At 42.5% G+C, this 25,071-nt stretch overlaps 1 protein-coding gene across 1 annotated transcript in view; it reads left to right on the forward strand.

Annotated features, from left to right (window-relative positions):
• nfatc3a (nuclear factor of activated T cells 3a) overlaps positions 1–25,071 on the forward strand; it is a 69,070-nt gene that overhangs the window by 20,269 nt on the left and 23,730 nt on the right. Inside the window, exons 2-6 of the mRNA XM_050044643.1 lie at positions 1,464–2,646; positions 7,264–7,426; positions 22,507–22,706; positions 23,224–23,396; positions 23,849–23,989. Of these exons, the coding sequence (XP_049900600.1) occupies positions 1,464–2,646; positions 7,264–7,426; positions 22,507–22,706; positions 23,224–23,396; positions 23,849–23,989 (1,860 nt within the window). The remainder of the gene's footprint in view (positions 1–1,463; positions 2,647–7,263; positions 7,427–22,506; positions 22,707–23,223; positions 23,397–23,848; positions 23,990–25,071) is intronic.

Consider the following 25,071-nt stretch of genomic DNA (forward strand, 5'->3'; position numbering starts at 1 on the left):
TGACAGGATGGCTGATGTTACATGATGCTTGCTTTGTTTTACTTTTTATTGTCTTCACAGTGGGTTATATGGTGTGTTTTTTGTCTTAAAATTCAGGTTAGTTAGGTGAGTGGTTCAGTACAGAGTAAACAATCAGTTTAAAAGTGAGAAAAAAATCTTAGTCTTCATATGGGAATAACAGTTTGGATTCCTAATATGTTTTTAATGTGAAAATATCTGTGCATGTGAAATCAACTTTTCACATGTCGAACACTGGGTGGGTGGGGGTGGGGTGGGGGGGGGTTTACTTTCAATGAGAGCAGCAGAGCATATCCAGTAGAAGTTTATCAATAACCTCTAACAGAGTAGTGCCAATGCGGACAGTGGGCTCTTGTCTATTTGTTTGTGTGCGTGCATGTGTGTGTGTGTGTGTGTGTGTGTGTGTGTGTTTGTGTGTGTTTGTGTGTGTACTCACTGCCTGTGCCGGATGACCTTTGGTATAAATAGCCTGCCGGCGCTAGCTGTGATGACAGCCGACAGCACGCACCGTTGTGTGAATTTGTTTCCTGAGTAGTGCTGTTCATCGGTTATCCCTCTTGGAACAATGCCTGTATGACTGCCCGCTACCCAGCAACACTCTGGCCTCTAATTTCCTGAAACTGGGCTCAATCATAAGCGCAATATGACTAAATCATTTTATGCAATTATTGTAACTACAGACCCAAGACTAGTCCTGGTTGGGGTGAATACATTACTTGTAGCAGGAATGCAGTATCAGGAGGTTGACTTGTAACAATGACCAATTACATCATCTCCATTCATCTCTTTTAAAAGCAAATTTAATAAAGTCCAGACCACTTCTCTGGTCTGGAGTCCCAAGGCACAAATATACAGCTACCCAAAGAGTAGCATACAATATGCTTTCAGTATCTTGGCTGCCTTTGAGTTGGCAGTTTAGGCTCGTAATCGGTGTTTCATTTTGGATCTAATGGGCTGGATTGAAGAGCCAACAGAGGCTCTAATCTGGGATGAATATGTCATTATTCATTTTAAACTCTATTCATTTCTGCTCTGCTTGTTACTGATTTTGACTTGGATCTGGATGATGAAGGGTGGGTTAGATCAAATGACTGATGTATCAGCCATATGCCTAGTAGTGCTTTTGTCTGATCTGCAAAACACAACCTTAGCTGTGCCTCTCATAGGTATCATAACTGATCCCAAGCATGTGTTTTTAGGAGCTGTAACACAACCAACATGTAGTCTTTAAAATCTGGTGTTTTTTTTTTAATGTGTTTCAAGCATAAGCTCTTGAATGGCTTGATATGAATTGCTCTGGATATTCCTACCAATAGTCATCTCTATTGTACTTTCATTGACACAATAAAGTCAAATTAAGGATCAGTGAAAAAAGCTTCTGTAGTAACTGAAAATATTTTCTACAGACTATGTATCTTAATCTTTCATTTCTTGTGTTCTTCTAGATCTGGAGCCTGATGACAACACGTCATTCTACATCCTAAATGTGGGCCAGCCCCAGTCTATGGTAACCAACCACCAGTCTATTGGCCTGCCTCGTCATGGCATGCAGTCCCACTCCCAGATCATCAGCACTTCCCCACGCCTTCACTCACACAAACCAGGATCTGAGCCTCCGAGCTATGAAGCACAAGATTCCAAGTACGGCACCTCCCCTCTGCTGCCCTCTGCTCCTGTGGAGGCACCAAAGGCCTTTGAGTGCCCCAGTATCCAGATCACTTCCATCTCCCCCAGCTGCCAGCAGGAGATGGATGCCAATGAGGAGGATATGAGGGCCAATGGCCCTGATGGGGACTACCACGGTGAAAGGCCCCTGTCCAGAGATCACCTGTATTTGCCCCTGGACCACTCATACCGGGACTCTTCACTTAGCCCTAGTCCATGCAGCAGTCTATCCTCGAGGAGCTGGTTCTCTGATGCCTCCTCCTGTGAATCATTCTCACACGTCTATGACGATGTTGACTCAGAGCTAAATGAAGCGGCTGCCCGATTCACCCTGGGCTCTCCGCTTACTTCCCCAGGCTGTGCCTCCCCTCAAACCAGTAGTGGGGTTTTGGAGGAGCAGCCCCATTGGCAGCACCACCACCCTGCCTTCGTGCACCACTCCCACTCCATCAGCCTGTCACCCCGACAGTCCCCCTGTCATTCACCACGCACCAGTGTCACTGATGAAAATTGGCTTAGCCCGCGGCCACCTTCTAGGCCTTCCTCACGTCCCACCTCACCCTGCGGGAAGAGGCGCCACTCTAGCGCTGACATCTGCTACCCCGGCTCATTGTCTCCTCATCACTCACCCACACCCACGCCAGGACCTTCACCTAGGGGCAGCGTGACGGAGGACACCTGGGTTAGCAGTCCTTCTGTAGGCATGTCCCCCTTCCAGTGCTGCCCATCTGAGGCAGACATCCCAACCAAGACAAGGAAGACCTCACAAGACAGAACGTCTATGCCGAGTGGGAAAGGGGACCTGGGGCTAGATGACCAAGGAAATATGTCTCCTAATCTAGATTCTCCTTCAGACGAAGGCCTGCACAGCCTGAAAAAGGATGGGCCTGGGGAACAGTTCCTCTCAGTGCCCTCTCACTTCTCATGGAATAAACCCAAGCCCGGTCACACACCTATATTCAGGTAAATATACTGATGTTGAGGAGAAAATGAACCATCTTTCCTCAGTTCAGCTTTATTTCACAGATGTAGTCATCAAATCCATTTTAACAAATTATTCATGCAGATGTCGATGACTCAGTGGGAGAGGAAGTGACAGGAAAACTCAAATGTTTTTATCTTTTCAAATGTCAGTGAGGACTTTCTCAACTAGCTGAAATTACTTTCTGTTGCAATCCATTTGTTCTTTTCAACTTCCTGTCAGTATTTGAGAAACACATAGCAACCGCTGTGACTGCAGTATTAGTGTGGAATAGTTTTTTTGATGGATTATATGCTTAAACTTAAATTTGTTTTTAACTTAGAGTCAAAAACTAAAGGTGGAGTGGGGATAACAACCTCTTTGTCAGTGTTAACAGCAATTAGTTGGTCAAGGCCAAACAATAGACCTCAGTGGTGAATGTTTTTATAGTGTTGTGAGGTGTCATAAAGTTTGGAAACTCTTTTTGATCTTGGAGAGAAGTGTAAACATAGCAGTGCAGTAAATCTGTATCAAATAGAACATCAGATTAATAACAGGCCCGTTGATGGGATGATGCCGATCAATGTTCAGTAACGGGGGAACTTTGAGCTTTGTATCAGCAGTATAAATCTGACTTAGTTACATCATTACATCATTACAAGTAATACAAGTTTATTAGTGTGTGGAGGGGAACACAGGGGGACACACAGCACCAACTCCTTTAAACACATACTCAAACACACAGGACCAATCTCCACATTAAAGAGAGATGGGTGCAATCAGAAACTCATAATGGAGTTTTTTAGGAGAGGAGTCTGCTCCGTTCTCCAATGTGTGCAGCAGATGAAGACGTGGCCTTGTTTGTGTGCACTGGCCCCTAGCACTGTAAATCAGCACAGGGCACATATGGCAAGGGGGCCACCACACACACACACACAAACATGTGCATAGACATAACACAAATGCTTGCTCACATAGACCTAACACTCTCCAGACAATAACAGGGTAACAGGGTCAGCTCTGTGATGCACCGCCTTTTGATATTTTCATCGTTGCCCTTGTAAGTAAATACAGGTTAGACTTAAAAAAAAAAAAAAATCAATTTTTAGATGTGACTGGCTCATGCATGACAGGTGGTGTAAGCTCCAAGAGATGGAAGCTTGTTGAGTTGCCCGTGTGCATGCATATGTGAGTTAGTGGTGTTTTGAACAGATGGCCCAGGTGGAATGGGTGGGATTGGGTTAGAGTGGGTGGGATTAAAAATTGGTAGGGTGTTAAGACAGTTACTTCCTAGAGTCTTCTCATGCCTCTCTCCCTGAGCTGTCTACAATGAGTTATTGTGGCACTCTTATGAGTTGGCTGCTGAAAGCTTTTTTTTTTTTAACTAAAGGCCACTATTACTCTGGCAAATACAGTATGTGCAGATCCTGTCAGTAAGCAGAGGATAGACTAGAATTTGATAGCAAAGAAATTGTCCAGGAAAGAACTAAAAGTGTTTTGGTAATTTGCTGTATTTGTTTGTGTGTGAATCTTAAAAGCGGGAGTGACAGAGAGAAAAACATGTAACTGATTGGGATATTCTTTGAGATGAGAAATGCTGTTTCATACGGTGGCAGCAGCGGAGGTACTGATGGGATTATTGTTTAGAGGTTGTATGTATGCTTACTGGTATACCATAGGGCAAGCAGCAGATGAGATGCACTAGTTTGCAGGAAATAATTTAATAGTTGTAATGCAATAACACCTGTTCACAAGTTGTCATTTCATGACTTAAGATATGACTGGGCCTTGCATTCATGCAACATGTGTAGATGCAAGATAACCTAATTCATTGGATGAAAAGGGTGCTATTGGGATGATGGAAACTATAGAGAAGGCTTGGTGTGTTGTGGGAATGTGATTGGACGGGGAGCCCCTATACCATGGCTTAGACATTTGAGAAAGGTTATGCTGTGGCAGGACATAGGCCACTGCTTCTGCTCTGCTCCGTCACAAAGCTCATATTTCCTCTGTCCTCTTCTACTCCTGTTACCGTAGCAGCCATGCAAACGCACACTTCCTGGGTGGTTATGTCATGGCTGCTGGGAGGGAAACATAAGGGTTAGGATGCCTCTTTTACACTGTGTTAGATCTTAGATAGAGCTGCTGTCAGATGAAAACCTTGTTTGAGAGTCAGACTTAAAGGGATTGGGCAGAGGTGTTGTCTGTTCAAACACTGCAGTAGACTATGCATTCATCATCACAGTTCCTCAGAACTGATAACCACACAGCAAAAGCTAACTTTTGAAGGAGGATATGTCATGAGCTATCATGACAACTATTTGTGGTATACGTGCCTATAATCTAATTTGACATGTTCGACCTGGCCGGTTAAGCTTAATGTAACAACTTACAACCTAAAGTGGTTTGAGGTGACTTTTCATGTCATATGTGTGGCTCAGTTAGATTTGTAACCACAGTGCTGCATTTAGATGCTCTTAACTTCTACAAAATATCAGACACATGCCTTTTCATCCCAAAATGCAGTCTTTCCTTTGGATTTGGTGCCAGTCTGTAAGGCCGTTTAAAAAGTGAAATGGCTCCACTGAAAGCCTGACACACATGTCTTTAATTCAGTCTGATCAGATTGGTCTGCACGTAGCTCGCACTTGACAGGCATTTGGAAGGGGAAGAATTAAGGGAGCCAGCCATGCTGGCAAAAACTTTACAAACCTTCCCTGAAGAATTATTTGTACTGTCAGTGATCTATCATGTAGTTTAGACTCAGTGCGTTTGCATGCTAGGAGCCTGTACTGTCTTGGATTGAGCCAAATAGAGGCTTATGCCACCGTGTGACAGGGTGCACAAAGAGCCCACAGTGGCCAACACTGTGGTAGAGATCAGTGTCTAGCATAGGGGACTGCCTCTTGGCCCATGAGGCAGCATGTACAGCTGCAGTCAATTCACTGATTCAGGCCTAATGTACACAGCCATAGACGTAGAGACACACATACACATGCATGAACACCATGGGAGTGTGCATGCACACACGGACACGAGCACTTTAATTTATGATTGTGTATACTGCTGTGCTAAAAAAAAAACCAATTGCACTTAGTAACTGTTGCAAGACAAAACACCTGGATGACACACATAGAGTATAGCCTGTGCTGCCCTACAGTAGGTGTCTTGGATCATGAATAGTTAATTGTGTACACTGTCAAGGAGTGACAGAGGTTTACATTGTGGATTTTACTACAGTTCAAGCACCTTGTCAAATTAAAACATGTACTGTAGAAGTTCAGTACAGATATTACACAGTAGAATAAAAAGGTAGACTTAAATTTGCAAATGTATGTCTAAAAAAAAGTAAACCAATAACATAAGCCAAGTAAACCATTAATCTCAAGAAAACCATCTTATGGAGATTTGTTTTGGTAACATTTAAAGATTTAAGGATATACATTTGGTCCAGATTATCTCCCCTTATGGCCATTTTGAGATGTGGCTCTATACTCCAAAATCATTGTGGCTTATTTTTAGTATTTTTGCGGAAATTTACTTGAATATGATTAAATAAACCACAATCAACAACAATAGATACGGCAACATTTGGAAAAGGTTGCGGCTTGGTTGATGCTAATGGTTGATGCCAGTGTTTACAAAATGTTTTGCGGATAAACTGATCTAATGCACTCAGATGGAGAGACCCAGTTTCTCTGTGGAGAAGGCCATTGAGTGCTTTATTTTTGAGTGCAGCTGTTCAAATATGATTGTGGCCTACACAGATAAAAAAAAAGAGAGGCAGGGAGGAAAAACACACAATGCCAGCCCCTGTGGTGCTCTACACGTAAAATATACACTGGTACAGTATGCGCACACACACACACACACACACACACACACACACACACACACACACACACACACACACACACACACACAGGCACACAAACCCAGCACACACACACAGGCACACAATAATTTACTCACTGTCTGACAGACACTCTCAGCCTACCACCCATTCATTGACCCACACACAAGACTCATAAAGAAAAGCCCCTTTAGAAAATGATTCACCCTTAAAGTCCTAACCTGACCTATGACAAGTGTTATGTTTAAGAACATGATTAATGCATGTGGGCATTCCAGTGATTCACTCTCTGGTGGGGCTTCGTACACTGCATGTTATGCCCCCATTTTACACCTATTATGCTGTCTCAGACCATGAAATGGGAATACCCCATTTTTAATTTTTGGATGTCCTTTAAAATTGTCCATAAATTAGAGAAGAGAAGTTGTTTTGCGTGACCCTACTCTGTGATGTCAAATAGATTAACATATGTACAGATTCATTTTAAATACGGAAAATGTGAAGGTGTGTGTACCCGGGCAGAGTTTCGCTAGGGAAATTCTTACTGTTAGAGCTGTTAAAATGTTCTTCCTTCACCATTGATAAGATTCTGTGCTCTCAGTCTTAAGCTTCAGGGCAGTGTGTACCAATTACTACAACCACAAACTTTTCCACCCACTCTGTGCTTTGAATGAATCTTTAACACAGCACTTCATAGTTTCCGACCAAACTTCTGATCTTTTCTTCCTCTTTGTGTGTGTGCATGCTTGTGGTACTCTCTCCTCAGGACCTCCTCACTGCCCCCTCTAGATTGGCCGCTGCCAAGCCAGTTTGGCCAGTATGACCTGAAGATAGAGGTGCAACCCAAAGCCCACCACCGAGCGCACTATGAGACCGAGGGCAGCCGAGGAGCCGTCAAAGCAGCATCCGGTGGCCACCCAATTGTCAAGGTAACACATTTGGGCATTTTCTCACACGTCTGAGGCTGTTACTGCTGCTCAGCCAGAAATCTCCACTATTTTGTAGTTGAAACCCCGAAACAGCTAAGACATTACCCAAATGCTAACAAGCTTGGCAGTGAGAAACATTTGTCCTGACATCTTGTGAATAGAAATGACCAAAATCTCTTTTACAGAACATTAACCTTGGTTTTCTGCTCCATTAAACAAAATACGAGCACTGATGTCTATACCATACTAGGGATTGAATTTCCCTCTGAGGTCATGGCTGATTTACTGTCTGTGTTAACATGACGCTGGCCATGCATTAGTTAAGTGAGACCCTGTGCACCGAGCACTTATCATCCAGCTCCCACTGCGTAAACGACACAGCTAACTCTTGCAGCCTTCAGTGATGAAATCAAACCCGAAAGGAAGAGAAGTAAGCTGGGCCCAACTTATTTGCTGAATTTAGCAACGGCTTCCTGAGAGACTGAAACTGTTTTCCAGTTTACAGTCTGCATGTGAGTGAAATATATTCTGTCCTCACAGTTCATACAGCGAGACATCCTTCAACCTTTTAACACAGATGGCAATATTTAAATAACAAAAGGAACATCTTCTGCCTCCTGTGAAGTTGCAGGACTTTAGCATCCACATGTAATATATCAATACTTATTACTAAGACTAATGCTACATCATTGGACTACAGATAAGCAATTGCTCAGCCTTATTGCTCAAACATCAGCTGGCTGTTGTGAATGAGCATTACATTTAGGGTTTCATTTGACATATTTGCATGTGGGGATTGTCACATGGATCCTCTCCCACAGCAAGACTGTCAGTCAACCTGTTGAGGCAGGAAGACAAGCAGGCAGCCAAGAGAGCTGCCACTATAGACCAGTGAGCTGGTCGGTCATCTGATAGCACCTGCGAGAGACTAGGTGAGCCGACACAGAGCTACGGCTGCTTTTCTCTCCGAGTGAGGTCGAGAGAGAAAGAGCAATAGCGGAAGATTTCTGTCCCATTAATATTTCAAGAACACAGTGACAAGCTTCCTTTGTGCGTATGATTAGGATAGGGCCTTAGAGCTGGACCGTGACCATTGTCGCAGAGCCCATCAATGGCTGTCTTCAGACTGACAGTTCCCTCAGCTGTCTAATCAGACTTGTACACTTGTATCTACTTTAGCAGCATTGCAGTGGTGCCTACATTATGTTTCGTTGTCAAATTTTGTGAAAGTGAATAAGTAAAATTTGAATGAAGTTAAATGTGAACTTGCTATCACTGGTGAGTTTAGTTTGTTTATGGCTTTAAATACAGTATATTATTGGTTCCAGGTACACCATGACCCCATGTGACAAATCTGTGAAAGTAAATGTTCTTGAAAATATAAATGAAATTTTTAATATTTGTGGTAAGACATGTGAAATGCATTGGAAACTCAGCTAAATTTATGTATAATTATTAGTATTAATTATTCTTTTGTTATTATTGATTGCAGGCAGCATGTGTTGTCATTGTTTGGGACTACAGATGGGAAGTAGGATTGTCCTTAGGCTAACTCAGTCAACACTCATTCATTATGCACAATATACACAAGATTTAACAATAAAAAAAAAACATAATCCAGCAGCTGTGGACACAAAATTTCCTGAAACAACAAGGAAGCCCAAATTACTGCCATTTGTTGCTTTAGAAACAGCCTATGTCCTCATGCATGCAGTCATGCAGGCTCCCTCCAGGCCAATCATTAACCATTTCAACCTCAGTTAGACCAAGATTCTATCCTGCCATATGTGACGATGCATAATTTAGCTGTCAAATGTTTTCAACCAAGCATTTGCCACACTTGCCCTCATTCCTCATCCCCAGAGGGAATTGTTTGGTTATAGCTGTGCAGTCGGTTTTACTTTAGTGTGAAGATGGCTGACAAACATTTAATTTTTTAATGTTTTTGTTTGATGTTATTATGATTATTAGTTTTTGTTGGGGTTAGAATCTAAAGCAACTCCAATTAAAGCTAACTGCAGTTTAGGTCAAGGGGGCAAAAACAGATGATAAGCCACAAGAGAAGTTAAGTTTATTGCCACTCGTGCTTGTTTTAGGTGAGCAAGGTTTACAAATTACTTTGTTCTGTTCTTGATAAATTGCCATATAATAAATCTCCTATGAAGTGATTTGGCCGGGTGCCTAGACCTGTACAGGTAGTTACGAAAAGTGAAAGAGGTCAGTGTTTCCTCCGTAGACATCCTGTAGCTGCCACTACCAGTGCTGAAAATGAGAATCAAATATATTTCTGCTGGAACGCACTTCCAAGCAGCAATGTGTTGTCACGGACAGAGGGAGCAGACAGAGCATGAGAAGCACACAAACATTTGCTTGCCATGAGCAGTGGTTTGCAGAGCCCTGCAAGAGCCCTGCGATAGAAAATGTGTCGGTAAAGGAGTTTTATGAGTGAGCCAGTGAGTCTGTTTTTTATTTAATTATGTGTTTGATTATAAAGTATATGTAATATTAAACTGAAGAAATCAATAACAATGTTTTACATTGCTAATCCAGAAATAACTACTGATTCCCTCTGTATTGAAGATCTTTCATATTTTACAGAAAACGCTTTACTCCAGAATATTTTAGGATACGCTTACAGTCTTACACAACCTACCTTCGGGGTGCTTTTATAGTGCAGGCACTACAAAACACTGACAATCAACATAAAATGAACAGCTGGCTTGTGCTATGTGATAGTATCTGCACTTGTCCAGCAGGTCTAACAATCAGTCTTTGTTTACTAAACACTCAGTCCTCTATTGTTGGTCCTCTTAGCGTCTTTTTGATGCTCTGTGCAAAAAAGTACCACATTGAAAGGTCATTTCTTCACCCTGTGATGTCATTACTGTTTTCATAGAAACACGAAAACCAACACACACACATGCAATGGGCTTTGTAGTATTGTTTGAGGTTATCAGAAGAACAAAAGTTGAGATGCTGGATAAAAGGTCACATCTATGTTAAAATTAAAACAATAAAAACACACCTCAGAAGCCAAAACATGGGACATTATCGGAGGGGAACTCAAAGTCATTCAGCCAGTGTTTTGACCCAGTATATGTTGGAAGTAAGGGGGTCAGACCACTTGAAACCGTTAACAAGATTGCACATATCATGTTTCCCAGGTGCATTGTAGGTGTGAAGCAAGCTAGTCCCTGAAGGTTGAATGACACATGTGCCAACATGTGTGATTGCAGTTTCTCTGCCACAGAATTTAAATACATAGATTGGACACATTTGACTATATTTTAGATATGATAAACATTAAAAATTTTGGCATGCAACATTAAGAAGGGGCCTTTTATTGTTATGATAGCAAATATTGGTGTACAGCTAGAGGTCTAAAAACACATTAGCTGCTGATACTCCAGCGACTGTCCTGTCTACAGAGTGTACTTCTATGCCTCTGTGCTCTGTGGGACTTTGATTCTCCTTGGGTTTTGACTCTGGTGGCGTGATGTCACCATATGACGGCATAGCTGCCATCTGGACAGGGTGATGACTTCCTTTTGCGGCCACCCTGTTGCCCAGATCAAGGCACCACTGAGCTGCTGTGTCAACAGAAAAACAAGACATGTCTGAAGACGGAGCTGTGGGGTTCGTCTAGTTTACATATGTTAACGATCAAAAAGAGTTTGTGATGTTCTGTTAGTGTGTATGAGGAAGAAGAGAGAGTTATTATGATGTCTTCTCCGTGGTGTGTTAACCCTGAATTCCTCTGACCTAGTGTTTTTCATCCCACCCACTGGGCAACACACTGTCAGGCTGTGTCTGTTGTTTGTCTCTGGATACATTTGATGTCTTCATCTGGCCGGTTTGAAGTCAGCAAATTAAGATTTCTTGGCACTGACAGCACAATGTTTTGGGACGGCACAATAAAAAACTAGTGCAGGTGGAGCCCTCAGAAGCAGTTTGTATCGAGTTGTGACTTCCTAAAGAAATAGAGGGTGGAGTACATGTGATGGTAGCCACTAGAAAAAGTTGCAATTGATCAGAAAGCTTGAGGGTAGTTTTGTGGCATATACCAGGTTTCCTCCTGTGCTAAATGTCCTTTGTGAAAGATGGATGGATCTCAGTAGTTCTCTTTCAGGCAATGTTTGGTTGCAGTTTTGAGACGTCTGTACACTCTACTAAGCTATTCCCCTTCAGCAGGTGGAGTACTGGCTTCAAGCTCTGTCTCACAGTAACATAATCTATACCCGACAAGGCATTGGCAGACTCTGTCAGACAGGCCCAGGCTTTGTTTACAAACTCATGGATGTCTCTGTCCTGCCATGTAGGCACCACTACCTGGTTTTCCTGTGTTTGGCCAACTATTGGCTTTTATCGCTCAATCGCCTTTAGGTGGGAGTCCCAACAGGTGCTTGACTGATCAGATTATGGTGAAGCAAACTGTGAGGCTACTGGCCTTGTGTTTGTGTTGTTTGTGGCAAGTTTTGAAATTTAATTTCTATAAAATTCTATAAAAACACAAAATTCAAATGTTTTTTTAAGTGTAAAGAAGAAAAATAAAATAACTGGGTGGTTAGCATACACAATAAAAAGTCCCCCTATATTAAAACAAACACCTATTACACATGTAGCAGCCCATTGTAAAATTTTTCAGTTGATATGCTGTTTTGTCGTTATGAAGGATCCACCCAGCAAGTGCTTTTGACAGGATTGTAGATGTGGTATACAGAGACTGGTTTCAAAATTGACCCCCTCTATGAGCAGGAAATATTCTAGTTTCATTAAGTTTCTCTTTGGGCGTCTACTGGCTTGAGTAACAAGGCATTTTGTTACTCATACCTCTCATCCAGTGGCTTTCATCCAGATTTCCCAGGGAGAGAGGTTGTGTGAATTTTTCAGCGTGTCTGTGTAGAATTTAATGGCTGAGTTGAGAAGCAGTTTTAGGTCAGTGATTTCTAACCTGCGGTTTTGGGCCCCAGACACAGGATGTAGGAGCTGTTAAGAAGTGTAGCCACAGAAAATAAGCGGCAAATGAGCCACGGTGGAGATCCTATTGTAGAGCTCAACCCAGAATTATATAGCTAGATTATTTCAATATGTTTGTTATTACACTTCAACAAGCTGATGTGGTGAGCTGGTGCTTTGTGGGTCTGTGTGTGTGTACTCTGCCACCTGTATCATTTTGGGACTTTTAAAGCATTATAGTGTAGTGTGTGGTGCATTTTAGTAAGCAGTAGAGATGCTAATGTGACAGTAACTTGTGCTCTGATATGAGACTGCAGTTTTCAGAAGTTTGACTGCTTTACCAATAAGAAAAGTGAGAGGGTTTAGATCAGCTGCTGATCAGTGATCTAAAGAGAGATTGGTGTCATAAAGCCTTGGCTGGCAATTGTCAAAGCAGTTAGCCCCTTTTCTGTCTGTATGTGTGGTAGCCAGACAAACAAAGGCCAGAAAGCGTGACAGTGTTTACACTGAATTGTTTTGACAGACATGATTCATAACTCAGGGTTCTGTGAGGAATGCTGCGTATTCCTACGCAAAGACTGACACTCAGGGCTAATGATATTGTCACAGTGTGGCTTTGTTGAAGCCCATCATCAGTCATCTGTGTTTGTAGGGCTTTTATCCATGAGAACAATCACCACTTCTTCACATGTAAAGGACAACAAATCAGGACACCTGTAACAGAAATTCTCCCCCTCATATTCCACTGGTTGCTAAAAGAGGCTTTGAACTGATGTTTGAAAGAAATTATTTACAAAAATACAACTGAAGAATGAACAGTGTTCTGCTTTACCATGTAGCTATATATATATATATGTATACATGTAGTCCTTTTTAATTTGAATATTGCATATTAATAATGTGCAAATGTTAATAACATTTTTGAGGTTACAGTGGAGACCTCTCATAATGATCACGATTACAGCGATCAGCCGCTTATGTGGGTCAAAAAGCTTCCATCCAAACAATCCTACGCAAATGCTGCTTCAAGTGTTTATTTTGGGTCTTTTCATCAACGTTGTGACAGCATATGGGGAAAAAAATAATTCTCTCTTCTTCTTTTTTTCTTACTTTACCCACACAGTTCTTAACCTCATGGTAGCCCATCTGCTTTCAGCTTGCTACCTGAGGCTGGTGCTGGCTGCATATTGAAATCATGATGGGAAAAGAAAGTAGTTTTCTCTTATTTAAAAATGTGATCTCATCGAAGCTTCTGACAAACTACCCAAAACGAGCCTAGGGGATGCAGCAGCGAAACCTGGTGTAACTCAGGCTACCTTGTCTAGTCTAGTCAAACAACAAAAACAGTTATGCTGGTAGTGGGGACAGAAAACGAATGCACATGGGGAAAGCACCTGTGGTTGAAGCTGTCCTCATCAAGTGAATTGATAATGCCCAGTCACGCAGGGCCCCCCTTGAGCAAGCCCTTGGTGAGGGGAATTTGAATGACAAAAAAATTACAAATTCAGTTAATACCAAAATACCAATAGAAATAATTTGGGGTTAATAATCATCTGCTTATAGTGATCAGTTTGACCAGGTCTGATGTGATCACTGTATGAAGTTCCCACTGTATTTAGAAAAGATCCTCATGGTCCTCAGTTTGTTGCAATATGATTGATCGCTGGATCTTTTTGAAATAATTGTACATTGCAGGCTCACTACATCTGTGCCTAGCTGACTAGCTGTTTTAGCCATTCCTCTGGGGCTAGCTGCAGACCATAATCGGTACACCTGTTGCTAGGAGACATGTAAGTCCAAAGCCTCTCTGGCTTGCTGAGGTATCCTTGTGCGTATTTAAACAGCAATTGAGCGCTGCTGCACCCACACAAATATAAGGAGCCCCTCTGGTATTACCTGCTGCTAAGCATTGAAGCAGGCAGACACAACAGAAACAGGCTGTTAGATACAGTTTAGAAACAGTCACACTCACACATACAGTGCACAGCACACAAACAAATGAGTACACACCAACAGTGCTTAGGACTGTGCTTCATTAGAACACAAGTCTCAAAAAAACCCTGACAGTTGGAAAAAATATTATGTCCATGTTTAAAGCTGTTGTGACAGTCAGTAAATCTAATTGAAGCCATGGTGTCTGGTAACAAGGATTTGAAAGAGAATATGACAGAAGCCGTCCAAGGCAGCCTTATATTTCCACTGACTTGGATGCATTAAATGATTTTGATCCCAGCGCTTGAATGCATGGCCATGACCCCATTGCTGTCTGTCTCTGTTACTGTCATTCACTCTCACGTTTTCAGTGTTTTAACCCCTTCCCTTAGTCTGTCCATCTCTCCTTACTTTTGTTTTAGTGGCTTTCTTTCCTGTTACTTGCCCTCTTGCCTTGTGCCACGGTGAAACTTTTGCCTTGACAGGTCTCTCTCTCTCTCAGACTGGCTACCATAATGGGGAGACACACAGACAACAATGCAGAGCCATGCGGTTTGCACTGTGTGAACTGGCTGGGGCTAGTGCTGCTTTGCCCCAAGGCTGTATTTGATGTAAACATGTTGGAAGCTTGGCTCTCATTTGTTGTAATCAGGCTTAGCGCACAGCGAGAAAACAGTCACTGAGAGGGGGACAGAGAGAGGCAGAGAGGTGTGTGTGTGTGTGTGTGTGTGTGTGTGTGTGAGAGAGAGAGAGAGAGACAGAGAGAGAGGGAGAGTGGGGGAGGATAGAAGGAATAAGAGGAATTGAGTTTGGACCAGTCTAGCAAGGCCATATACAGCCCTCACGCAGTATACAGTAAACGCTCTTGTGTGTGCGTCTGTGTGCGCATGTGCGTGCGCATGTATTGACCTTGTTTAAACAAACAGTCAACCGGCCCCCTGGCTCTCTCTGCCCTCCCCAGTGTGCTGGGCAAACAGCAAGCCTGTGTGAGCTGCGCTGTGTGTGTGTGTATGTGTCCATAGATCCCAGGTCATGGTGCCACAGTACCACAGTAGGGAAACCACTGCCAGATAAATTGGGCCCACTTGTGACCTTGACCACCATTGCTCCTGTTTTTACATCTGTTGCACACACATGCTGGCCAGACACACTCTCTCTCTCTGTCTCTCTCACACGCACGCGCACACACACACACACACACACACACACACACACACACACACACACACACACATCACAAACCTTTCAAAGGACTACAGTTTATACCAAAGTTAGTGTGCTTAAATCCACACATTCTAACACACACACACACACCATCTACAACACAAGCTTCAGGGCCGTAGTTTACACCAACGTGAGTGTACGTAACTGCTCACTTGTACACACACACACACACACACACACACACACACAAGCACAAACACACGCGCGCACACTCCTGCATACACACAGAGAGTCTCGCCATGGCAACAGTGGAGCAACACAGGGAAACAACTTGGCAGAGTCAGGCGCTCGCTGTGAGAAAGTGTCGAGTTACGGCAGAGGGCTGGAGCTGAGGTAGGTGAGAGGCGAGGACAGGGACGGAGAGGAGAGAGTGACAAAGGGAAATGAAGTGGGAAGAGGTGTAAGAAGGAAAGGATGTCAGAGTAGGAGAGGGTGGGAGAAGGAGTGATGAAAACTGGCAAATAAAAAGTAGAAAGGAGAGGATGCAATGAGAAAAAAAGGTTAACACAAAATGAATGGGAGGAGCAATGCTTGCAGGTAGTTGTTGCTGAAACACAGTGCGAGGAGAGGCAGTGTTGTGCTGCAGGGAGCAGGTGATGTGCTCCATAATAGGTTTGCCCATGTAAATATCCAATTATCAGAAGGCTCAGACCCCAGATCAGCTCTCAGCACCACTGTAATTTTTGTACTTTAAACAAATATAAAGTTAAAACACTGGTGTTTGTATGCCTGGGTACCTGTTTATGTGTGTTTGCAGTGATGGGAGATGTTTTTCCCCTCAGCTTGCTAGCCTTATTACTGGATCAGTGGAACAGATGAAGGCCAAAAATAAGTGGGGACTTTATTTAGTGGGAGCTGAGTATGTAACCGTATCCAGTGGTTTTATTTTAGGGGAGGGAGTTCATCCTAAATTTGATCCACGGTCAGAAGCGGCGACAGCAGCCGTAAGTTAGTTACAGACCTCAACGAGCACTGCCCTGCGGACATGTGACAGGTTTTAATATCAGTGTGGTTTAATATAAGAACTGATCTTTATCAGGCCTCATTTACTTGCTGACTGACCAGCTGAGCTGCACGCTGGACGGGCAGAAAGGTGAGGAGTTAAAAGTGCAGAGACCACCCTCCTGTGGTATTTCACACTCAAGCATAGATTTAGAGGGCGGCGGAGGGGGTGACTAAGGAATGTGAAGCAAGTCAAGGGTGTGTATGTCGTGTGCATTTTACTGTTGAGAAGCCTCCACCGCCAGGACCATGGTACTATCCATGTGTGCTTGTTTACATGTCCTGCTGTTTGCAGGTGGTGCTTTACCCATTTTCTGAGCTGAAGGTGCAAATAGGCCCCTGAAGTGAGCTTGGACTGCTATGTGAGGAGCTCATGGTATCATTGTACTCAGCATTTGTTACACAGTTTTAGCGTAGTCTTAATGGTGTCACACATCGTGTTCAGGCTACAAAGCTAATTACACTGATTTAAAAATTTGGTATCAGTTCAAATCAATTGATATCATACTATGGTATTGGAAAAACCAGTACTAACAACTTTCCACCTGCTCTTAATGTTTTTATTCTGGCTTGGCTTCCACCCCTTATGTACCAGTGCCATGTGCTTTGCCATTGTTGCTAAAGTAAATGTTATTCTTTGAAACAGCCCCATGTTGTAAGGCTTATATCAGCTTAGTTATTGTTGACTGAATCAGATTTTTTGCTTTTTCTAGTTTACATTTGTACACCGCTCTGTATTTTCCAGTTATCTAAATGAATCAGGTTGAACAGAATCGAGGAAACACCAAACAGAAAAAGACTGACCAGTCCTAAGTCCCCATCTTCCCTTTTAGTTACTGTAGGTTAGACAAGCTTGATGCCAGTTTCATTTAGCTGGGTGACGCAGTGTTTATTAAATAGTTTCAGGGCATTAGGCCATATAGCGTCAAGAAGCCAACATCAAAGGACTACAATATGTGATGGAAGGATATAGTCACACTTTTAACTTTAATAAACAAGACAAAACAACATGAATTAAGGTTTCTGGCCTCAAATAGAAAAGGAAAATTAGAGACAGAGGATGACAAGAATATCAGTCAACGTTACTTGTGCACTGTAGGATATGTGTCTCCTTCTTCTTTATTACTGACTACAAACCATGGTGCTGACTATAAACTGTAAAAAAAAAAAAAAAAAAAAATAGATGTAGCCACCGTGTTGTCACCTATTGGTTTGTGGACTCTCATTTTGAAACATCAAGTTTGGCATTTTGGCTGTTGCCATCTCAGATTTTTGGAGCCAGAAGTAATCATATTCAGACAAGATGGTAAAGCTAGGGATGGATTTAACTGAGAACCTGAGGACACTACCTGCAGACTGCCTGTCACTCAAAGCAGCCCCACCATTTATCATGCATAACTTTAAGCCTTAATAAAATGAAATTAGCTATACAGACTAAAACTTTGTTCCACGCTGTAAACATGTTTATTTCTGCTGTGAAGTTGGGCATTTTAACATGGGGGTCTAAGGGGACTGACTCGCTTTTGAAGCCACCTCCAAGTGGCCACTCAAGGAACTGCAGTTTCTGCAGTTTCTGCCATTTCTGCGTTGGCTTCAATTTTCAGCCCTGGGGGTTACTGCTTGGTGCTGATCTAGTCTCTCTTTTCTGTAAAGAAAAAATGACCCTTGCCCTACAGAGATAATATAAACAGCCTTGATATTTTCTGGCTAACAATAATTCATGTCACCTTCAAAATATTTCAGCAACCAACCTATCTATCCTTTTTTCAAATCTCTTTAACCTTACCACAGAAATAAAGAGGAAGCAACCCTGACTGACGCTGGTGATCTGACATTTGGCTCACTCCTTTTGATGTAGCTATGTTTTAGCTAGCTAATTAGCTAACTTGAGATGTGAGTATTATACAATGTGATGTGAAGATTGTGACAGTCAGTCATTTAAGCATCTTGAAAATTTGCTTTTCTTTTCAATATAGATGAGACTAGCACAAAGCATATAGTATAACAGGAAAGGGGAAAGTTGACTGAGATTCTGTCGTGTCCTAAGTTTACTCAACTGTCATTGGAGCACAGAGTGACAAGGGGCGGTGCTTAGGAAGGGTCAATTGTGTTTTTAGTAACAGTTGTGTCTGTGGCAGAGTGACTGAATTAGCCCGGCTGTGTGCTTTGTTTCTGTTTGGCTGGGACTGTTGATTCACTGAGACTGCTGAAGTGAGCTCTTTCTTTCTGGCCCTCTAATCAGGTTTTCCCGGTTGATTATTTGATTTGGAAAGAACTCTTGGCCTGCTAAGTGTATGTTTGTCAACACTCTGGCTCCNGAAGGGGGGAGGGGGGGGGGGGGGGGGGGGGGGGGGGGGGGATGGAAGGAAAGAAAAAAATGAGGGACCTTTTTGTTTCATAGCGACAGTTTGGGTAAAACTCACAAACTGGGGGGAAAAAAAACAACAAACCCTTAGACTACTTCTACTTTTTAATACATGTTCAACAGTTTCAGGTACTTGGATAGACAACTCAGGTATCATATTGGCACAGGTGTTCAAAAAACGCCACTCTGCTTTGCTGTTTCTAATTTTTTTATGCTTTTTGTCATGTTCGAATTTACACCCGTGAAGCATTTTTAGTTTTTCACGTCAGTCTTTCCTCTCACAGATACATTCCTCCAGACACTGTTAACTCATTTTATGCCGTCTGGAACCCACATGGTGCTGCGAATAAACATGCCCTGATTTATTGACACACACACACGCACATGACTGTGCACTACAGGCATGCACACAGACATATACGCACACATACACACACATGGAAGCACTGTCTGTCTGTGCTCACTTCCACATTGTGTGCAGACATGATCATAAAACAAGCAACACAACCCACAGGACTGTTGATTCCTGTGACTCTGTGTTTCTTTGAATGGTGTCATTTATAGCCATGGATCCATTCAGGCCAGGGTGCATAATTACCTGTTAGCTTGTTACTAGCTAGATTTGTACTTTCATGTGGCTCTTCAGATCTAATGTGGTTTTCAAAGATGAACCCATTACTGGTTATTATGGGGGCCTCATGCTGTTCCTTGGTGCAACTTCCTTCCAAATACATTTCATGTGCCACATATAGCAGGTTTGATCCCAGTTTGACAAGTGAGGAATTATTTTTGTGCTGTTGCTGTCTGTTCAAGTTAAGACGTTTTCAGAATTACATGCTGTCCATGTATATTTGTATGGGAAGGGAGCTGCCTTCTCTTGTCACCATCCCTTTGGTTAGTGTCACAGACATTTCATTCTTCCTCCTGCAGCACTCTGCACTACAACAACCAGTAGCAAGCTCATGTACAAAGCACAGAGATGCAGAGACACACCCAAAAACAACATGATCTGCATGATCTGTTTAGTCATTCACTCTAATTCAAACATGCCTCCATCACTGAGCAGTTAAAACATTCGGAGGATGTGGTGCAGTAGTATCAACATACCCTGGGGCGGGGAGTTTTTGCTTCAAAGAAAAGCCCTTAGGGTTGGAAATTAAATTTTAAAAGCCGAAAAAAACTCAACAGTAGGCAAAGTAATCAGTGATTTATTGGTACCTTTCCCTTTGTAATTATACATGACTACTACTGCCTCGTCTTTATGAATAAAAACAATCCTTTCCACAGATTTTTTGGTAAGGTAGAAGTTTGAGAGATATTTCCAAGATAAAGATATTTCAATCCTGAACATCAGATCTCTGCTTAGCTAATGTTCTTTCCTTGTGTAGTGTAAAATAAATCCATTGTTTTATTCCAGTGCAGGGCTAATATTGTAAAGGTGTGCTTCTTCTCCTTTTTGTAAAAGTTCTTTTTATTTTTCCAACCAAACTGTCTGCACTCAGTAGGTAGATGAAATGAAATGTTAGGTTGAGCTAAACCTCAGCTCACTTTGATATTGCATTAGTTTAACCAGCCTAGACCTGCACTTCTCAGCCCAGACTTGTGCACAGCATTTGCCCTCTCCACTCCTACTTAACCTGAGACACTGGGATAGCCACACTGGAAAGGAATTTGTCCTCACTACTTGGTAATGGTTGCTAATCATTCTTCTTCTATCTGAAAAAGTTAAACACATTGAGAGAGTTGGGTTAAGTTAACCATTGTGCTCTTAACTAACTTGGTTTTAAGTAGTGACAAAAAGTCTGATTTGTTTTATTGCCAGAGATAGATTTTCTCTTGTACTATTTTCAATTCAGCCCTCTCTCTCAGGAACCAGTGAGTCTTTATTAAGCTTAGTAGCACAACCCTCTGAAGGTACAAGGTTTTTATTCAGCTACGAACAGTAAAGCATTATTCAGATTTTAGCTCTGCTGCCCTGCCTGCCTTGTATCTGCCTCTGGAGGCTCGTCCTCTCACATAACCCGCTGTAAACACAGCATATTTCAGTTTTTCCACAGCTCAGTTCAGCAGAAGCGCCCCCATACCTTAACTTCTTTCACCACAGGGGATCGTCTCGGAAGTGGCAAGTAAGAGAGAAAGGCAGGGAGACTTAAAAAAGGAGCACAGGCTACCAGTATCCCACCAGTGATTTCAGTACACCTTTTACCAATGCTGGAAATAAGTCGCATTTAAAATCCTGCTGCAAACCAGTATAGTTGAATACCTGGCTTCAGAGAAGGTCAATATTTTGAAACCAAGCATGCACATCGTTGGTAGTGCTTGCTCACTGTTTCTCTCAGGTACATACTGTATGTTTCCAGGGCCTGATTGTAACTAATTTAATCCTTTTTATTTTAGCTGGTTTTGGAACAGCACATGACAAATCCCAAGCTACACCCACTTTCTCTCCTTCCATCCACCACACTTTTGTACCAAACATTAACACAGCGGTGTGTGACGCAAACCTACAGGGAGAAAAGGGTCAGTAGCCAGCTGTGGTGGGGTTGAGGCTTGGCAGTTCCTGGGGTGAAACAGCAATGAATGGCCTTGTTCTTTTCTCTTACCCTGAATGGGCTGCCCTCCATCTGAGCTGGAGGTGTGGGCTGCGAGGGCAGTACGGAGGGAGTGTGTATGCACAGGAGGGGGAGGTGGTGCCATCTTGCTGTCACGCAGTCTGCCAAGTACAACATTACAACTGTGGTGGGATTGTGTGTGTGTTTGTTCTGTGCCTCTGAGGAGGAAAGGTCTTGCTCTCCTTTCCATCTTCCCCTTGTCTCTACTCGACACGCAACACTTTTCCTCCATCCAACATCTCACCTGTCTGAGTGGAAACCGGGGTGCCAGCACTCAGGGACTAATGGAGAGGGCAGCTGCTACTCGAGGTGCCCCATGCCAGCCAGGTTGGCATGCATGAACCACTGGATTTGAAAAGGCTGTTGACATATTTACTGGCAATTTTTTTTCCCCCTTTAGCCACAGTGCAACCCTTAAAAGGCTTTTTATATGCAGGAGACCTCACAGAATGAGTTGAAGATTGTGTGAATGATGCTTTTGTATTATTTGACGTCCATTTTTTGTTGATTGCTATGATGATTTAGTACAGCAGCTGTTTGTTCTACTCATAATCTCTTAATCTCTCTTAAAGTAAATTCACTTCTCTTAGTTTTTAGCCACTATAGATGCTATACAACTTTTATTTGGCCTTGGAATGATCGACCAGAGCAGGTTTCAAGGCTCTGGTGAGTTTTTTGGAGGTAACAGTGTCCTGCACAGAATCCTGTTAAGGGGCAGGCTTGCAAGGGGAAAAAATTATAAGTCTATTAGTTGAAAACATCAGTGTTAAACTGGTTGGAGGCCAAAGCGCCAGATGAATCTCCAATGGCCCTGCCAGAAATATCGCAACACCCTCGACCTGACATTTAGATTCCCTCCAAAAAAGGTGGCCTTCTGAAGGCAGTGGAAATGAAGAGAGTATTCCTTTGTTCACACCTCTCATCTGGACCCCAAGAACTCACATCTGTTTCTATTCTGTTTTTCTGTCTCTCTCTCTGTCGTGTGTCAGCTCATTGGCTACAGTGAGAAGCCCATCAACCTGCAGATGTTCATCGGGACAGCAGACGACCGGTACTTGAGGCCACATGCCTTCTACCAGGTGCACAGGATCACCGGGAAAACCGTAGCCACAGCCAGCCAAGAAATTATAGTCTCCAGCACCAAAGTTCTCGAAATTCCTCTCCTGCCTGAAAACAACATGTCAGCCAGGTAGGTGTCTGAAGCATTTCAGGTTTACATTACTCAGTTATGAGCTTACCACCATGAAGGAAGCCCTGTCCAATGAAAAATAACCCCATTTATGATCATATAGGGTTGTTGCACCTTCCAAAGGAGATTTAATAGATTTTCTTAATTTAAACCTACAGGAGACTCGGCCGCAGAGGGAAAATTTGAGGGTTTCTTGTGGAGCTGAGAAGCAAACTTTAGTCGAATTTTTATGATTCTGCATCACCCGAATGATTATATTTATATAAGGTCTGGTTCCATTTACAGTGGAATTCATAGGAAGGGATTTAGTTGGGATTTCCTCATTTACAGTTGTAATAAATCATATTCATGGGCATTTTTATTCTGTGATTCAACACTTAATTTGCCCCTCATTGCCATTCCCCTGCTGGGCTTGTGGTCGGTTTTATCACTCCCAAGCCTTCACTACTTACATGTCTTAGTGATTTCCATCCCAGTGCTGCTGTATGGGGCCAACTATTTTCCCTCTACCTTGCAGTATCGACTGTGCTGGCATCCTTAAGCTGCGGAACTCAGACATTGAGCTGCGGAAGGGGGAGACGGATATAGGAAGAAAGAACACACGGGTTCGTGTGGTGTTCCGAGTGCACATCCCTCAACCCAACGGGAAGGTGCTGTCGCTGCAGGCTGCCTCTATTCCTGTGGAGTGCTGTGAGTGTCGACTTCCCAGCCAGAATCTCGCGCACATGCACACACACCCAAACTTATTCATTCAGAAAACCACGCACAGACAAGCACACACACACAAACCTGTCCACACACTTCTTTATTAGCAAGCTTGCAGTCTGGCGATTTCAGGTGCTGATTTAATCTACTGTTTGCTCCCATTGAAAGTCACTTTAGATAAGATCGTCTGATAATAACTACTTTTTGTAGAGGCTATCAGAAATGTTGATACAAATCTTTGGTAATTTCTGACACCATAGTGCTTGACAATTTTGTGTTAAACTGCATAATATTAGAAGGTGCTCCTGGTAATTTGTCTTCTTATAGTTTAGCACATCCATAGTTGACACATAAAAAATAGACTGCGGTGTGAATTAACACAGCTCAGCAAATGATCATCCTCCCTTTCTCCTCAACCCCCGCTGCATCTCTCCCAGCCCAGCGTTCGGCTCAAGAGCTGCCCCAGGTTGAGAAATCCAGCCTGACCAGCTGTCTGGTCAGCGGGGGAGAAGAGATGGTCATCACCGGCTCCAACTTCTTCCCAGAGTCCAAGGTCATCTTCCTGGAGAAAGGCCCTGGTAAGTGTTATGTCTGCACAGCAGCTTACCCTTGAACCACCTCTGCAGAAAACAGCTTGTGCCAATTAAGCATGTAGGAAATCATGTTTCATGTTTGTCTGACAGATTTGATCAGAGAGGCCACTACGAGTAAAACACGACATGTGTCATTTATGTCTTCTGTTGAACAATCATATCTTTCAGCGCCAAAAAATTAACTTTACATTTAAACAATTCAAAAATTAAACTGAAATGTTGTAGATTTTGCAAATGATGCAAAAGTCAGCACAAGGTTATGAAGATTTTATAGTAGTCACAGCTGATACATGTCTGTGGGGATGTGGAAAAGACATGTATCATTATCCCGGCCTCAACAAGTCCTCCATTCCCACAGGGCATTTTGTCAAAGCAGAACAGATTTATGTCTGCTAGTAATGCTGTCTATCAAGCAGGCATGAGGCAACACACCATTTATCCTGATGCAGCATTTACATTGCAGTATTTTCACAATAGTTTCATGATATACTCTCAAAGAGTACAGTCACAATTTTGATTATTTCTTTATTATATCAAACCAAGATCAAAGCTACTTTTTTTGTCCATCATCTGTGCTTTATTCACTTACTCAAATGCTATCATTAAGAAAATAAAAACTGTTTTCTTTCAGACTGTGTATGTGACCAGAAAGTAATAATTTAGAGAAAATATATACAAGGTTCAACGCTAAGGTTTTTTTTTTCACTTGCCCGATCGGGCAAGTTGGTCAGAGATCTACTTGCCCAAAGTCAGTTTTTACTTGCCCTATAAAAATTGTTTAATTTAGGCGGCTATCAAATAACAAAGACTGCAGTTATTTTTATATTATGTAATCTTTATTCACACTGTATTTATTAATTAAAACATCATATGTCATGTATTGAAGCTTAATTCCTACACAAAAATGACAGTGTCAGGGCTTAAAGTGAAAAATTTGTCAATCGTTCTCTGTCTATAATTTTGCGCCCTATTTGAGCCATGCCCACCTCTATTTATTTTTCACCCCTCTCTCCAGTTCTGCTGTATTAACACCGGGTTTAATATATTTTGCTTCCATCTCTCTGCCC

Source organism: Epinephelus moara, chromosome 1 (assembly GCF_006386435.1).
Source record: "Epinephelus moara isolate mb chromosome 1, YSFRI_EMoa_1.0, whole genome shotgun sequence".
Classification (NCBI taxonomy): Eukaryota; Metazoa; Chordata; class Actinopteri; order Perciformes; family Serranidae; genus Epinephelus; species Epinephelus moara.